This window comes from Cebus imitator, unplaced genomic scaffold (genome assembly GCF_001604975.1).
Source record: "Cebus imitator isolate Cc_AM_T3 unplaced genomic scaffold, Cebus_imitator-1.0 Scaffold42, whole genome shotgun sequence".
In the NCBI taxonomy this organism is placed as follows: domain Eukaryota; kingdom Metazoa; phylum Chordata; class Mammalia; order Primates; family Cebidae; genus Cebus; species Cebus imitator.
The window spans coordinates 15,783,773-15,802,212 of NW_016107357.1; the positions used below are offsets into that span (position 1 = coordinate 15,783,773).

General features: G+C 36.2%; 1 protein-coding gene across 7 annotated transcripts in view; it reads right to left on the bottom strand.

Moving 5' to 3' along the window:
* ARID4B (AT-rich interaction domain 4B) overlaps positions 1–18,440 on the bottom strand; it is a 178,010-nt gene that overhangs the window by 95,466 nt on the left and 64,104 nt on the right. For all 7 annotated transcript variants that reach the window (XR_001824541.2, XM_037737795.1, XM_017526574.2 and 4 more), the window contains exons 3-6: positions 8,192–8,302; positions 4,720–4,785; positions 3,228–3,318; positions 334–413 (exon numbers count right to left, since the gene is read on the bottom strand). Coding sequence is in view for 6 of the 7 variants with exons in the window: in XM_037737795.1 (XP_037593723.1) it covers positions 334–413; positions 3,228–3,318; positions 4,720–4,785; positions 8,192–8,302 (348 nt within the window). In the remaining variant the exon portion in view is untranslated. The remainder of the gene's footprint in view (positions 1–333; positions 414–3,227; positions 3,319–4,719; positions 4,786–8,191; positions 8,303–18,440) is intronic.

Genomic DNA, 18,440 nt, shown 5'->3' on the forward strand with positions numbered 1-18,440 from the left:
TGTTGACCAGGATGGTCTTGATCTCTTGACCTCGCGATCCACCCGCCTCGGCCTCCCAAAGTGCTGGGATTACAGGCTTGAGCCACCGCGCCCGGCAAGCCCATTGTATTTTCTCTGCAGACAAATACTAAAACACTTTACACAGACAAAAAAGAAGACAACCTGGTGCTCAAACAAAGGGCCTTATTAAATAGGCTTCACAGATTACACCATGATGGTGGTATTAATGAACTTTCCTGAGTAGTAAGTATGTTGACTGAGTTAAGAAAGCAAAAATTTACTCCTCCCAATAAAAAACATTAAGACATGTTCATTTCTTAAATGATGACTTACTTCACTTTCAGCAAAATGCCTCTCTCCTTTCAGGCACAGTGAAGATCGTCTCAGTGTCTTCTCATCTCCATCATCGAAAACTATGACAAGGGGTAAAAACGGAAGCTACTGAAGGATTTTTTTCAAGGATTAATGATATGATATGTATTATGATTTTCTTAGTGCAAATAGATCTACTCTTTAAGACTACATTTGGAATTCAATTCACATTTTATGTTTTCAGGGCGTAACTTCACATACAGAGTTATTAAAGTAACTTTTTCAATTTCTAGTGAAAAAGAAACGATATATATAAAATGAAAACATCTTCCCTGAAACAGGACATACCAAATAAAAATAAGAAGTTGGTATTTCAAGAGGAAACCATTTAAATACCATTAACTCTTCTCAAGATGGTTAAAAAAAAAAAAAAAAAAAAAAAAAAAAAAAAAAAAAAAAAAAAAAAAAAAAAAAAAAAAGCCAAGTTTTCCTACTGACAGATATTGACAGACTTACCTAAGAAAGAGAAAGATTACAAATTTATGCAGTCTGCCCCTTTTAAAAATAACTGTATTTTCATGATTTAAAGTAGGGTTTCTTATCCTTAGCACTGTCACTTGTGACATAGTGTGCTAGAAAATTCTGTTGTGGCGGGCCTGTCCTGTGTACTGCAGGATACTTGGCAGCACTCCTGACCTCTACCCACTAGGTGCCAGTAACACCCCCTTCCCAGCTGTGACAATCTAAAATGTCCCTAAACATTGCCAAATGTCTCCTAGGGAGTAAATTCATCCCTGGTTGAAAACGACTGACTTAAACTAAAATGTCGACTAAAAGGTGATGGAAACGTTAAGCAACCTGGTTGCACTAATTATTTCAAAATATATTTGCACATGAAATCATCATGTTATATATACATTTATATAATTTCGTCAATTAAATCTCAATAAAGCAGTGGAAAATTTTTAATAAAAATGAAGTTCTTAAAACATCCCAGCAAAACCACCATAAGTTAATAAAGAATGTATGAATATTTGTATGATATGCATAAATTTGTGATGTACATAAATAATTTGGGGATATACTACATTCCTTAGAAATCATGGAACGAGAGTACCTCTGTTTTAAATAATGTTACCAGACCTTGATTTTAGAAATTACAGTTTCTGCCTCCCTACTAAAATTAGATTTTTTTTCATTTTTTTTGTTTCTGATGCTCAACAGTATCTCACATTTATTGAGAAGTGATTAATGGTTAAAAGAAAGGCAATACCCTTTCCTTACTGACTGAACTAAAATGAGATTCTTATGTGTTATATAACAACTTACATTAATTATGTGAGACTGGATAGTTTTCAGTACATCTTTTAAATGATATAACTAAAATACACAAATGTCACATTTAGTAGACTATTACAACTGATCACCATATAGACTTACTACACAGAATTGCTCAGTCTTGTCACTTACATGAAGTCAAATATTTCCTTATGTCTCAAAATTAAGTAATTTTCCCTCTATTTTCACCAGGTTTTATTCTCACACCAAAAATGTATAAACAAAACTCACCTACACTATCTGAAAGTTCTAGCAAACTCTGATATTACCGAAAACATTTTACTAGGTGTTTGCTTTAACCTCTGTGGTCATTAAATGGTAAAAGTTGTTACCTTTAATAAATAATACTGAATGGCTATCAATCTAGGAAAAATAATTTTTAATCATTATTTCAGAATGTTAGAAAAAATATATACTACTGTAGGTGAAATCAAAATCTATTTGTAAAACAAAAGATTTATTAAAATTTTGAAGACAGATTTATAACATCAATGGAAGGCTTTCTTAAGATTTGAAACTAAAATTATAAAAGGTGACCACACAAAAACTAACTACATGAAAATTAAAAGCAGAGATAAGAATAAAGCAACAGGAGAAAAATATTTGTAACTGAAATAGTAAATGGTTAATCCAAAATATATAAAGAACACATATCCTAAAAATAATAAGAAAAAGATAAATCATCTCAAGAGTAAAAGGGAAAGAATACAAGAGTCAGCCACTCAAAGCAGAAAAAACACAAATGAAATTATGTTCCTTTCAATAAACATGTGAAAAGAAGTTCAATCTCACTAGTAATCATATTACTAGTGAGGGGCATATTAAAACAAAACTGAGATATTACTTTATGTCCAAATTAGCAAAAAAATTTTTTAAAGTGACAAAATCTGACAAGGATTTGTTTTGAATAGTAAAACAAAACAAAAAAGAAAACAAACAAAAAAAAATCTGACAAGGATTGAGAAAACCGACAATGTCTTTTAGGAAGGCAGTTTTCATTAACTACTAAAGTCTTAAGAGTGTATGTTTCTTCATCTCTATTTCTCAGTATATGCAGTCAAGAAGTACTAGGATAAACATGCATGTACAAAAGACATTCAATCTAGCATTTATTGTAATAGTAAGAAAACTGGCAACATCATCAGTAAGAAAAAATAAATTAGCACATCAACTATTATAAAATATATTACTACTTTGTTTTCTGATGGGAGCCACATATATATACAGTCAAAAGAAACTTCTACTATAAAACAACATGAATATCCTTAACATTACTAAACTATAAACTTAAAAATAAGATGTGAAAAAAATTTCTTTAAGATACACTTTGAAGTAAAAAGAAGCTAGAGTTCTAATTGCATAATGTATACATTACATAATTTCAAATTTTGTTATATACACATATATACACTTTGGAAATAAATTTTTAAAAGATCTGGAAAGATAACCAGTAAGAGTAATAATATCTACAGTATGAAGGGAGGCAGTGAATCCAAGAAATTCTATTTTATTTGCATTGTTTTAAGTTTTCTTTGTGTAACTAAACATACATTTTTAAAGAAAATTTATTTTCTTACCTACAGTGTACCAACTCGCATCTGTTAGTTTATTGATAACAGCTTCCTGATACGCACCATCAAGATTCTTCACTTCCACAATAGCTCCTACCTAAAGTATTTTTAACATGTTAGAAAAACTTTTAAAAGATAAATGAGCAAACCAAAACGTGGGTTTGTTTCAACTGAGTGTGAGACGGTGAAGAATAAAATGATTACTGTCTTGATTTAAAAGTGCCAGCAGTTGGCCAGGTGTGGTGGCTCACGCCTGTAATCCCAGCACTTCAGGAGGCCCGAGGCGGGCAGATCACTTGAGGTCAGGAGTTCGAGACCAGCCTGGCCAACATGGTGAAACCCTGTCTTTACCAAAAATATAAAAAATAGCCAGGTGTGGTAGCAGGCGACTGTAATCCCAGCTCCCCGGGAGGCTGAGGCAGGAGAATTACTTGAACCTGGGAGGTGGAGGTTGCAGTGAGCGGAGATCATGCCACTGCACTCCAGCTGGAGCAACAGAGCGAGACACCGTCTCAAAAAAAAGAAAAGTGCCAGCAGTTTTACCCATCAATATTTTTGTACCATCAGTGAAAATGTTAATGTACTAAAAAAAGGCAAATAATACCTAAGTTCTATTATGAAAAGTTTTATACTTAACAATCCCCCAAAAGAGTTCTGGGGACCCCCAGGGTCAGTAGATTATACTGTGAGTACCACCATCTGTGAAACTGACTGTCATTGCCCTGCATTTCCACTCTTCTTTGAAGGAACCTCGGGAAGGACAGGGACAATTTAAAAATTGCTCTGGGGTTTCCTTTTGGCCCTAAACCAGCCAAAGAGCACATAGTGGTTTACCCACACATTCTCTTTCAGCTTGCTCACTGGCAAAAGTAAAGCAGCATTTATTTCACTTGCCAATGAGGAAAAATGAATGCAAATAAATAAAACTCTCCAGCTGTTAGCATGAAGGCTTGATGACTCCTAAAATATTGCATTTCCCAGTTCCAGTAGCTGCTCCAAAGAAGTAAGAGCTCTGATTTTTTGTTTTCTAACCTTCTCACTTTTCAGATCATCATGGACCCGACATCACTAATCCCTAGAGTTCATCATCTATTACTTTTGGAAAATCCATCATTTTAATATGGAAATATGGTGGAATTAAAACAGATCAGTGCTTCTTTGGTGCTCATCTGAATAAACTGTTTGGTTCTACTAACATATCAGTTATTATTTAATATTAAATCAGTTTTTTAAGAGGACACCTTAGGCTGTCCCCAAGTGCAGTGTGCACAATCATAACTCACTGCAACCTTGAACTCCTGGCCTCAAGTGATCCTCTGCCTCAGCCTCCTGAGTCGCTGAGATAAAATCTATTTTTTCCATTACTCTTTTTAGAGAAAATTACATATTGAGTTTATCAACTCAATAACAAAAGAGCCAATGAATTAAAAGAAAATTACCAAGTGTAATTATTGTTTTCCAAACAATCATTAGAATTAACAATGAATACATGAATTACCTTTAGTGGGCCCTTTATGTGGTCATCCTGAACTTCCACTGTTGAAGAATCATGTCTAAATGTCACCTAGAGATTATAAGTTTAATTAGCCACCAAAAATAAACCAAGCAACACAAGCTCATCAATGTGCCAACTATTCATTTGTATTCAAAGAAATAAAAAATAGCTGCCTAGTTTATACATCTCAATCCCTTAGATTAACTAAAAAATTATTTAAACAGACAACTGCCCAGACTGTATCTGAGTTTTCAAAAATAATCAATGATAGCACATCTAAATTACTAGATGTTCCACATATCATTCTTTTTCTTTTAACTTTTTTCTTTTTTTGAGACAGAGTCTCACTTTGACACCCAGGCTGGAGTGCAGCAGCGTGATCTTGGCTCACTGCAACCTCCACCTCCCAGGTTCAAGTGATCCTCCTGCCTCAGCTGGAGCTAGCATTACAGGCACCTACGACTAGGCCAACTAATTTTTGTACTTTTGGCAGAGATGGGGTTTCACCACGTTGGCCAGGCTGGTCTCAAACTCCTAACCTCAACTGGTCCACCCACCTTCATCTCCCAGAGTGCTGGGATGACAGGCGTAAGCCACTGCACCCAGTCCCACATATCATTCTTTATTTCAATACTATCAGCTATTAATTTAGTTGTCAAATTGCTTTTCCTAAAAAATGAGAAAGAAAGATATGGGGATTTTAGGCTATTAGGTATTGTATCATTTTGTGAAGACCTACCTTAATAATAAACAGTAGCAGCAAACACTTACTGAAATCTGAGCTTCAGCCTCAAGTACCAAACATTTAATCTTCACGAAAACCCTATTAGGCAGGTATAACTGTTCCCATTTTGCTGATAAGAAAACTGAGAAACAGGCTGAGTATGGTGGCTCATGCCTGTAATCCCAGTATTTTGAGAGGCTGAGGCAGGCAGAATACCTGAGGTTGGGAGATCGGGACCAGCCTGACTAACATGATGAATCCCCATCTCTACTAAAAATACAAAAATTAGCTGGGCATGGTGGCACATGCCTGTAATCCCAGCTACTCCAGAGGCTGAGGCAGGAGAATCGCTTGAGCCTGTGAGGTGGAGGCTGCAGTGGGCCGAGACTGCGTCACTGCACTCCGGCCTGGGGGACAGAGTGAGACTCCACCTCAAAAAAAAAAAGAAAAAGAAAACTGAGAAACAGAAAGTCTAAGTACCTGGTCCAAGATCAAAGAACTAGACATGGTAGAGCTGATATTTAAATGTATGCAGTCTAGCTCCAGAATTTATATCATTACAGAAATCTGAGAATGGGAAACCAGATGTGAAAAGAGTAAGTTAAAATACTGACTTCAAATTTAAATATTTAATTAGCTGGTGAAAAACAAGACAGCTTCAACTACTCAGTACACAAAACAGTTGTTTTCCCTATATAAGGTAAAAGAGTTCTTATAGGGATTGAATCATTAACATGGTCTTTATCAGATATATGTGATAATTATTTTAGATAACAGGCAGGCTCACTCACAAACCAGTTATGAAAGGAGATACCTTATACCCACAGCATCCCAGGCATTTCTGTGTTATACAAAAGCACTGTCACACTTTATGTAAATCACATGTTTAGGTATCTGTGCCGTTCACTTAAACTATAAGCAACTTATAGTTGGGGACTAGGTCTTAACACTAGAGTTTCACCTTCAGACAGAGCTTAGTATATAGTAAACATTCAATAAATCAAAACAGGTAGTGGCAACATATAAACAAATCTGTTGAAGATATATTAAACTTTGAATCATAGTCAAACATATTAAGAAATACATCCCCCTATCTGCTGACAAAAATAACTGAACTAAAAACAATTTCTTTTTCCTTGTGTATGTGTTTTAATGTACACTACCTCCATAGAAACAAATGTTTAGGGCAGCCAAAAAAATTAAAAGTAAGCTTTAGATATTCATTACTTATAAGGCACAAGGTACTCTGTGCTATCAATAGAGGCAATAGAGTCTGGTAAGAGTTTCGTTCCTTTCATTTACAGCAAGAAATGGCAGGACTGCTACATGTCATTTTCCTGGTTCATTCATTACATGGGAAATATGCAGCTAAGAATGCAAGTTGGGGCTGAAACCCAGCCTTTGCTTTGTGGGGCAAAGCATGGGTCCTAGAGTGACACAGCTGTCCAAATAGAATGTCTTTTCCAACTGGCACAAAGTTGCTATCTGTATGCCAAGTTCTGCTAAGGAGGCTTTCCACCATGAGGGAGGGCTTTTGTCTACTTCACACAAAGGTGATACATGTGCTACCAGTAGTTCTGAAATAGAAACAGATAGATGACAGATAGATAGATAAATAGATGGAAGGTTTTCTCTTCATCTATAGGATAGTACTAGCAAAAAACAGTGCTCAGGGAATACTAGTGTGTAAAGCCAGAATAGGTAATGCATACTATAAAAGCACCAACCACCGAGCATGTGGAAACTGAAGGTAGGGTGGGCCACGACAAGCATCATAACAGTTTATAGTTAATTTAAAGGCCTTATCAAAATGGCTCTCAACCAGGAGTGCAAATTAGAATCACCAAGGTAGCTTTTTCAACATATACACACATAAGGGATATAGGCATGGTAAAAGCTCTAGAAGAGACTGATATCCTACACAGAAGTACAACACCTCTATAGCCCATTTAATTGGTGAGATAAAAACCAATGGTTTGAAAGGTATGGCTAATCTAGATCATAAATTCCTTGAGGACAGATCAGGGTCAATCTCAACCTAATATACCCATCTTCCTTCCCACCAAAAAGTTCCCTACAAATGGTTTGTTACTCAATAAATTATAGATAAACGAATAAATATCTACATTCAAGTTTACTCATCTGGTATTTTTCAATGCTGATAATTTATTAAAATAGAAGCAATTACATTCCTTTTTCTACATTAAGACAAAACTCAAGTACTTTAGAAAGATGTTTCAAGAAAACGCAGAGCATAAGGAGTCAACAACTACATGTACGTTATTTCACTGTTACCTAAGGCACCATCAATTACAAGTCACAGTCCAATGTTATGGCTGAAATGGTAGGGGAAATGACTTAAATTCATAAATTATGGTAGTTCCAATTCTGCCATGAATTTGGTATAATGGCCTTGGAGAAATCACTAACCCTCTCTGAGCCTCATTTTTCTTGTAATAAAATGAAGCAATTAAACTAGATGACTTCTGAGTTCCTCTCCAGCTCTAAAACACTATACAAACAGTACGACATCTATAGTGAAATGGCATTCAAAATACCAACTGTGATAATCTAAATTCATTCCAATTAGAATATTTTTAAAATAACAAAAAATGCTTTGTTTTGAGGTATTTTTACAACTTTCACTCCTAGAAACTTATTTTGCAGAAAAATAATTCTTAAATACACTCATCAAATAGTTTAAATATCAAATGCTGAACATATAATTTATAAAATCTATAAATACTGTACCTTGACTTTGACAAGTCTTTTTGCTGTCTTGATCTTGGCTTCACAAAAAGCTCCTCTGTATTTAGCACTCACATCAGTGCCCACTGTCAAATAGGGAGGCTCATCAAGGGCCTAAAAATGCAAAGAAATATAATTAGATATAAATTCTCTTAATTCTTTCCCACAATCAGACCTCAGGATAGATAGTGACCCTAATTCTGTTAAGCTGTAACAGTTATTAATGTGGAATGTATTTGTTAACAAGACCAATCTATAAAATACTATAAACTTTAAAAAGTGAAATATTTATCATAAAGCCTATTTAAATGTATATCATATAAAATATAAGGGTATTTTATTTCTATTAAATACATATGGTCCATGATAAGAATTAGCTCACTCACAAGTATACCCCCTCAGTCACCTGTTCATTCAAATATTTATTTATCCTATGGCCACTTAAAGAAAAGGATCCATTGAGCAGAAGGCAGACCTTTAAAGCTCAAATGCTGGGGGAAACAAAATAACCAAAAACTCTTCTAATATTGAGGCTCCATATTGTCAGTTATCCAAATTCAGAATAGCTCTGTTGTATCTCTACCTAGAAAAGTCTAAGGCAGTATAGGGCCTGGTGTGGTGGCTCATGCCTATAATCCCAGCACACTGGGAGGCCAAGGCTGGAGGATCACTTGAGCCCAGGAGTTTGAGACCACCCTGAGCAACATACGGAGATCTCACCTCTACAAAATAAAACAAACAAACAAACAAACAAACAAAAAACTAGCTGGCTGTGGTGCTATGCCTGTACTCCTAGCTACTTATTAAAACTGAAGTGAGAGGATTGCTTGACCCCAACAGGTCGAGACTGGAGTGAACTGTGATCATGCCACTGAACTCTAGCCTGGGCAAGAGAGTGACACCTTGTCTCAAAAAAGCAAACAAAAAATAATGTAGTACAGCCTACAAGGGAGAAAAGTAAGTATATTTAAACTATTGGTAAAAACTATTGTGAAGAAATCCAATCTGGAAAGTCTCAAATAAAACTGTGAAGCCAAAATGTCTCAAATACTGTAATAAGAGGGGTTCACTGGATATTTATTCTTCTTCCTTAAGTAATATTTATGTTTCCTCAGTTGTGACTTAGTTTTCAATAGCTGCTCTCACGTTTTATAATCAGGTACATTTCTATATCTTTATTCCTAGGAGTTCTTCTGCTTATATTAATTCCATAGCCAAAGGAAAATCATGTAAGTAACTTTTTCCAAAGTGCTTTATAAGAAGTACTAACATCCCAAGACATTCTACCAAAAGGAAAGGAGGTATGAGTCAGGGGAAAATCAAAAAATGAATTGATTACTTCTCTGCCTGAACTTTGGAGATTCCTAAATGTAAGCTGAAAGATCTGAGAAACCTATATATATATATATATATATATATATATATATACACACACACACACACACATATATATATATATATATATATACACACACACACACACATATATATACACACACACATATATATATATATACACACATATATATATATACACATAATAGAGAAAACGATTACATTTTAACTCAGCATTTCCCAATCTATTGTCCAAAAAACTCTTTCTTTTCTATTGACATCTATTAACATCCTACAGAAATTCTACAGAACGTAAAGTGGAAAAGGCTGTTATCAGTAACAAATAAAGAATCAATTTCATTTAGATTTTAAAATAAATTCTCCCCTAGAAGTTATAGCTATCAACAGAGTAATCTATTTCCCAAAGAAAAAGGGAAAAAAAAGATATTCTAGTGCTATAATAGAAGTGCCCACAATTATATCAGACCTCCCCAATAGCCATTGTTTCACATTCCATAAAAAGTAAACTTGGCCGGGTGCACTGGCTCATGCCTGTAATCCCAGCACTTTGGGAGGATGAAGCAGGTGGATCAAGAGGTCAGGAGTTCAAGCCCAGCCTGGCCAAGATTGTGAAACCCCATATCTACTAAAAAAACAAAAAATTAGCTGGGTATGGTGGCAGACATCTGCAATCCCAGCTTCTTGGGAGGCTGAGGCACAGAACCACTTGAACCTGGGAGGCAGAGGTTGCAGTGAGCCGAGATCGCACCACTACACTCCAGCCTGGGAGACACAGTAAGACTCAAAAAAAAAAAAAAAAAAAAAAAAAAAAAAAAAAAAAAAAAAAAAAAAAAAAAAAGCCAGTAAACTCAAAACATATCGAGTATACAATTAATTGACCTAGGAAAATGCCTATTCACCAGTTCATTCCCGTTAACAGGAATATACTCTCATAGAAAGATAATCATCTCTGCACTAATACTTTTTAATTTTTTTATATTATTAACAACTTGATAACTTTATATTGCTGCTGTACCTAGCGAATAAATGCATTTCTACTTTACCTACCTCTTGTAGGTCTCTTAAAATATCATTTTTCCTGGCCAAAATTATGATTAAATTCCAGACATACTAGAGACTTTATTTTAGCAAGAATATGAAAAGAGACTCAAAGCGCTTCACTCAAAAATAATAAAAATGGCCACACATTGTGGCTCACACCTGTAATCTCAACAATCTGGGAGGCCGAGGCAAAGGGGATTGCCCAGGAGTTTGAAATCAGCCCAAGCAACATAGCAAGATCCCGTCTCAATCATTTAAAAATATATATATATAAATTATAAGGATGGGAATATAATGCACAGCATTAAGTGATAATTAATGTGTTTAATTTTTATTTATTTATTTTTTTTGAGATGGAGTCTTGAACTGTTGCCTGGGCTGGAATGCAATGGCACGATCTCAGCTCACTGCAACCTCCGCCTCCCTGGTTCAAGCAATTCTCCTGCCTCAGCCTCCCAAGTAGCTGGGATGACAGGCGCCCACCACCACACTTGGCTAATTTTTTGTATTTTTAGTAGAGACGGGGTTTCTATATGTTGGCCAGGCTGGTCTCAAACTCCTGATCTCATGATCCACCTGCCTCGGACTCCCAAAGTGCTGGGATTACAGGTGTGAGCCATTGCGCCCGGTCACGTGTTAATTTAACTGTGCTAACCATAAAATGTACATGTATATCAATTCGTCATGTTGTACATACTGAATATGTTCAAGCTTTACTTGTTAATCAAGTATTTTTAAAAAGTTTTTAAAGAGAGAAAAAAAAATTGAAGGAAATTTCCATTCACTTTGTGATTCAATTGATACTGAGTATTACTGCTATAAAAACCCAAATGGGTAGGGCAGTCTTCATGACCACAGGCTCTTAACTTTCCACAATTTGCGGCCTCCTTTATTAACACATTCTGCCCTATTAGCCAGTAAAATTTTATTTTCAGAGACAAACAATATAGTTAAAAATAAATGAAAACTGATGAGGAAGCTGAAATTATGAAAAATTTGCACATTTGTACCTACTGAGGAACATATAAATATTTAGGAATTGGTATATTTTTAAATTTTTAATAGAGAATTCTGAACAAAAAATGGGTACAGAACAGTAACATCTTTAGACTATTAGTATTCAGAAACCCATTTTTGTATTCTTTTAATATTCACAGACACTAGCAACATTTTAACTACAGCAAACTGTAGATTTGCTTATTGGGCAAATTTATTAAAGCTGAATTTTCTAGAGGGATTCCCCCCAAATTAAGCCCATTCCACATCTTCAGCAACATAAAAACCCATGTTGACAGAAGAAGGGTACTAATCACTTCAAATTATTGTGGGGCAAATTATTCTTTTAAAGGGTAATATTTTCTTTCCTCCATGCTAGACCATATGAAAAGGAATTAGAAGGCATACAAAGAAAATGCTTTAGAAAGAATTGCAGAGGGAAACCAAAGTCTAATAAAAACTGCTACAACTGAAATACATTATTAGAGCAGTGTTAATTTGTTAGAAAGAGCACAGAAAAAGCAGTGATCTGTGTTCCGATCTTACTGCTGCTGCCTCTATTTATTATACATCATGTTAGGTAAGTTACTTTTCTGTTCCTAAATTCTCATTTAGCACAATAATTTGAATTTTACACATAATTGTTCAACAAGCCTATATCAAAGCATTGGCATTACAATGGTGGTCAGAATGGGATTTTTGAGACTTATATAATCATCTAGAAGTGAAACTATCAAACTATTTTAAAATGCCAACCAAAATACGAATGAGACTTTCCACAGAAACCCAAATCAAATCCATAACCGAGATGGTCAGATTTTAGTATGTAATTTTAGCTTGGCATAAGGTATCACTCTATCAATAGTTTAATATGAGGTAATAGAGCAGGCTGATTAACAGCACAGGCTTTCAAAGCTGAAAGGCAAGGTCCTAATACAAGCTCTACTCCTTAAACCAAATGTATGAGTTTTTGTAGGCTACCGAACCTCTCTAAGCTTCAGCTGCTACATCAAAAAAATAGCGTCAATATTAGAAAGCACTCAGTTGTAATGTCTGAAGTAGTCAGCTAGCAACTTATAATTAATATTATTAAACACCTGATGTGGACAAACAAGTCATTTTATCAATGCAAATTCAGATGCGGTTCCCTTCCTTACTTCTTCTTAATATTCGTGGGGCAAAATCACATTTTGGCTGGGTGTAGTGGCTCACGCCTATAATCCCAGCACTTTGGGAGGCTGAGGCGAGTGATCACCTGAAGGTCAGGAGTTCAAGACTAGCCTGGCCAACATGGTGAAACCCCATCTCTACTTAAAATACAAAAAATTACCTGTGAGTGGTGGTTGGCGCCTGTAATCCCAGCTACTCGGGAGGCTGAGGTAGGAGAATCGTTTGAGCCCAGGAGGCGGAGGTTGCAGTGAGCCGATACCATGCCATTGCACTTCAGCCTGGGCAAAAAAGAGTGAAACTTTGTCTCAAAAAAAAAAAAAAAAAAAAAAAATTAGGCTGGGCACAGTGGCTCATGCCTGTAATTCCAGCACTGGGAGGCCGAGGCAGGCAGATCATGAGGTCAGGAGTTCAAGACCAGCTGGTCCAACATGGTGAAACTCAGTCTCTACCAAAAATACAAAACTTAGGCATGGTGGTCCATGCCTATAATCCTAGCTACTCAGGAGGCTGAAGCAGGGGAATTACTTGAACCTACTAAGCAGAGGTTGCAGTGACCTGAGATTGCACCACTCCAACCCAGGCAACGGAGCAAGCCTCTATATGAAAAAATCAGTATAATACAGTAATTTGAACACAGGTTCCTAGGCCAAGAACAGTGGCTCACACCTGTAATCCTAAAACTTTGGGAGGCCTAAGTGGGAGGATTGCCCGAGCTCAGAAGTTCGAGATCAGACTGGGCAACAAGGCGAAACCCTGTTTCTACTAAAAATACAAAAATTAGCCAAGCATGGTGGCACCTGCTTGTAGTCCTGGCTACGAGGGAGGCAAAGGTGGGAGGACCACTTGAGCCCAAGAGGCTGAGGTTGCAGTGAGCAGAGATTGTGCCACTGCACTCCAGCCTGGGAGACAATGAGACCTTGACTTAAAAAAATAAATAATTAAACTGTTTTAATAATTCATAGTATCCACAAGAGGGGAAGAAATCCTTTTCAAGAGCTTAGTACTTAAAAAAAAAAAAAAAAAAAGCATACATTCTTAAATTAGATGCCTAGGTTCAAATCTATCCCTTAGTAGTGAGGTGGCCTTTGGCTAAGCCACCTAGCTAAGTGCCTCAGCATAAAAGAACGGTTCTCTCACAAGGATGAGGGGTAAGATGGTACATATAAAACGCTTAGAAGAGGGCCCAAAACACAGTGCCAAATAAAGGCTATTATTTTTACTTTTACAACCTGGGAGGCAATTGTTTAAAAAAAAAAATGTTTAAGTCTATATACAAATGGGTTAATTCATTAAAAAAATCACCAAATAAATAGAGCAGATGGCAGTGTAACTGTGTATACATGTGGGAGAAGCGGGGTTCCTTTAAAATAGTTTCTCCCTTATTCAATTCAGACATAAAGTAATCATGTTGAACTCCAGCAGAAAGAAAATCTTAAATCTTTGCGGGGATGCTCCGTAACAAAGTGTATCACAACCCTTAGTGTACCAAGATTACACCAGTATTTTGAGGCTAATTTACTTTGGTCCAATTTAGAGACATAATAAGAATTATCTTGGCAGGTTAACTAAGGTTCTTTTCACCAACACCGACCCTGATAAATATGAATGTCTATCTTTATGTAGCCAAAAAAAAACAAAAACAAAAAAACTACTCTTGCCTTTTCTTTTTGCTCTGCTTCTCTAATTCTGATCAATAATATGGATTATCTCAGAGGCTAAAATAAGATGTTTTTATGTAGCACCTCCATGTCAAAAAGGAAATTAAACTACTAAATTACCATCCCTTTGTTTAGCAAACAGCACAGTTTTCTGGTTGTCAAGGCAACAGCTACCTCACAGTTATCCAGCACTGCTTAAATAATTATTTTTCTAGGCAGTCTACCAACTGTCTTAACTGGCACCTAAAAACCACTGAATTCCATGGGAACACTAAAAAGCATAAGCAATTTTAAAATTAGCTATTAGTGGATAATAATCCTTCAAAATGCCAAAATACCAAGGAAGCAGAGAAGTGCACAAATGAATCAACAGTAATCTCTAATGTGTCTCTGGGCTGCAGCACATCAAATACATAAATTAAGTTTTAGAAAGACAATAGTTAAATCAATTTTTCAAATGGCTGCCTAACACTGATAATGACTAGAAAATATTCATTTGAGATTTTTTTAAAAAGCAAAACATGATAGATGACATTTTATTGAGGTAGTTTCTTTTTAAAAGTAAGGCGTTCAAGGGGCCGGGCGCAGTGGCTCACGCCTGTAATCCCAGCACTTTGGGAGGCCGAGGTGGGCGGATCATGAGGTCAAGAGATGGAGACCATCCTGGCCAACATGGTGAAACCATGTCTCTACTAAAAAATACAAAAATTAGTTGGGCATGGTGGTGTGTGCCTGTAGTCCCAGCTGCTCGGGAGGCTGAGGCAGAAGAATTGCTTGAACCCGGGAGGCGGAGGTTGCAGCGAGCCGAGATTGCGCCACTGCACTCCAGTCTGCCACCTGGCGACAGAGCAAGACTCTGTCTCGAAAAAAAAAAAAAGTAAGGCATTCAAATTGGTTACAGTGCCAATGTAGCCAGGGGAATCAGAAAACAAGAGTATTAAATTTGATCATAAAAACCATCAGTAGGCTGAGTGCAGTGGCTCGCATCTGCAATTCCAGAATTGGGAGACCAAGGTGGGTGGATTGCTTGAGCTCAGGAGTTCATGACCAGCCTGGGTAACAGGGTGACACCCATCTCTACCAGAAATATAAAAATTAGCCAGGTGTGGTAGGATGTGCCTGTGGTCCCAGCTACTCGGGAGGCTGAGGTAGGAGCAGTGCTAGAGCTCAGAAAGTTGAGGCTGCAGTGAACGGTGATTGCAACACGGCACTCCAGCCAGGTTGACAGCAAGACTCTGTCTCCAAAAAAAAAAAAAAAATCAGTAATAAATGTACTTAAACACACACCATGTGACAATAAATCTATGAAAACAGCCTATTTTATATATAACAATCCCAATAAACAAAATAGTGGAGATAATTTCTAAAAAATGAATGAAGAAAATATACTCACATTTATATACCAAAGAGAACAGCATTTAAAAACCAAGCTTAAAATGCACAATTTGGGGGGAGAGATAAAAAAATGAATACATTGAGGAATGTAACTTCAAAATATTCTCTGAGGCCATTTCTTCTTTCCCTTTTCATGTGGCGCTAAGGACATGGATTTGTGAAGGGGTAAGGGTTGAAGAGGCACAAGGACAGATGCTGAATATACAAGGCAGTGAAGAGGAGGCTGAGGACATGGGTGAGAGCTGAACAGGGACAGAGAAGATGAGCAGCAAGGCTGGAAGATCCGTTACCCTGACCAAGTAAGTAAACTGACTAATCAAATAAGTCAATACATTGAATATAGTGGGGCCATGTTTCCCACTGCCAAAGAAGTTAAAATGGAAGGAAGGGGGCAGACTATAATGAAGTCTAAATATTGAACTGGAATTAGAAATTTGGTTTGAGTTCATGCTTGTATTTTTAATATACATACACACACACACACACACAGAAAAATAAATGAGCTCTTATAGATGTGTGTGTCCCCCTATATTTTCCTAGCTCTAACAAGAAAGTACTAAAAACAACCAACAGACAGCCCAGAAACAACAATAACAACAAAAAGCAATAGCCTGCAACTTGATTTCTCTCTCTCTCTCTCTCTCTCAATCTTTTTTGTTTTTGAGATGCAGTCTTGCTCTGTTGCCCAGGCTGGAGTGCAGTAGCACGATCTCAGCTCACTGCAACCTCTGCCTCCAGGGCTCATGCAATTCTCCTGCCTCAGTCTCCCAAGTAGCTGGAATTACCGGCACCGGCCATCAGATCTGGCTAATTTTTGCATTTTTTAGTAGAGACAGGGTTTCACCACGTTGGTCAGACTGGTCTCGAACTCCTGACCTCAGGTGATCTTGGCCTTCCAAAGGCTGGGATTACAGGTATAAGCCAATGTGCCCAGCCCACATCTTGGTTTCTAAATTACTCTCTCCATTAAAAGGAATTAGATTCCTTAGAAAAATGGTTGATTTCAAGGTTGGACAGAGAAAAGTACAAGAAGAATCTGAAACACCTTGTGTCAGAAAGTAAAAAATGGTGCGATTAATGATAGGGACATTTCAAAGGGACACAGGAAGCACTTGAAGGGGTTTTCCTCTTACTGGCCAAATGGTGGAAAGTTTGAGCATTAAAATAAATATTATTTGTTCTATTATCTCCTTAGGGATATATATGTATGTCAAATTGATCAACTTAACACCTGTGTATTCCACAGTAAATTAATTATACCTCAGTTTTAAAAATTGATAACAAATTACAATGCATTCAGTAAAAATGAAATCCATGAGTCCATACTGACAAAAATGAATGAATGAATGTTTTAACATGTAGAAAAGAGAAAGCTCTTCTTTATAGTAAAATGTTAATAACTGTAACGGAACTGATAGAGAATCAATGTTTGGCAACCATCATAAAGGTGGCTGATTCAGAGGGCTGGCAATAGATGCTAAGCTGATGAGTGGTTTGATAAACAGAATATTTGCATCATTTTTGAATATTACTGAATTATTTTTAATGGTTTAACTGTGTGATGTTATGCACTGGGAACAAAAAAAAGCAACCTTTCTGTTATATCAAAAGAGCAATCTTTCTGTAGTATACCTACCAAAAGTAACCAGAAATGAGAAAAAGTAGACAGACCAACGTTGAAGTTATTCTACAGAATGTAGGGTTTGTAATTGTTAAAACTCTAAGGAACATGAAATGCAAGAGAAAAGCTGTATTTAGGGAAATACAGGGCATAGTTTTAGATTTAAGTAGTCTGAAGCAACATGACAACCAAATGCAACCTGTGTCCCTGGATAGAACCATGGCCCAGAAAGGAAAAGGACATTATTAGATTTGATGAAATCTGAAAGGGATGGTCTGTGGATACGGTGATATCACTGTACCAACAATGACTGCCTGATTTGGAACGTTGGATACACGGTAAGTAAAACAGTGTTCTATTTCTTAGGAATAACACACTGGAGTACTATGGGTGACAGTACATCGTGTTTTAAGCTTGCTCTTAAAAAGTTCAAAGATAATGATAATGAGTACATAACACATATGTGTTTATATATATATATATATATACAGAGATATACATACAAATCTATGTATATATCTCTCTTCCATACACAGAGAAAGATAATGGAAGAGAGATATATACATAGATTTGTATGTATATCTCTGTGATACTTACAAACGACATAGAATGTTAACAATTGGCCAGTCTGGTGAAGAAGACTGCATGAATTATTTATATAGCAAATTTGGAATTATTTGAAAATAAATTATTATGTAAAGTAATATATATTTATTGGGCTTTTGCATATTTTTCTACTAATTATCTATTAATATTATTTACCCTATCTTTCTGAAATACTCATTTTTTTCTTTTGCTGGACTGTAAGAGTTGTTGTATATTTTATTTTTGTTGTTGTTGTTGTATATTTTAAAACTCAAAAATCTTTGAATACTATATTTCTTAATATTCTTCTTAAAAAGTTTAAAGTTTATTTTTATTTTTTTACATGGTCTTACTGTGTATCTTCTTAAAATTTAAGTTACCGCGGCCAGGCGCGGTGGCTCAAGCCTGTAATCCCAGCACTTTGGGAGGC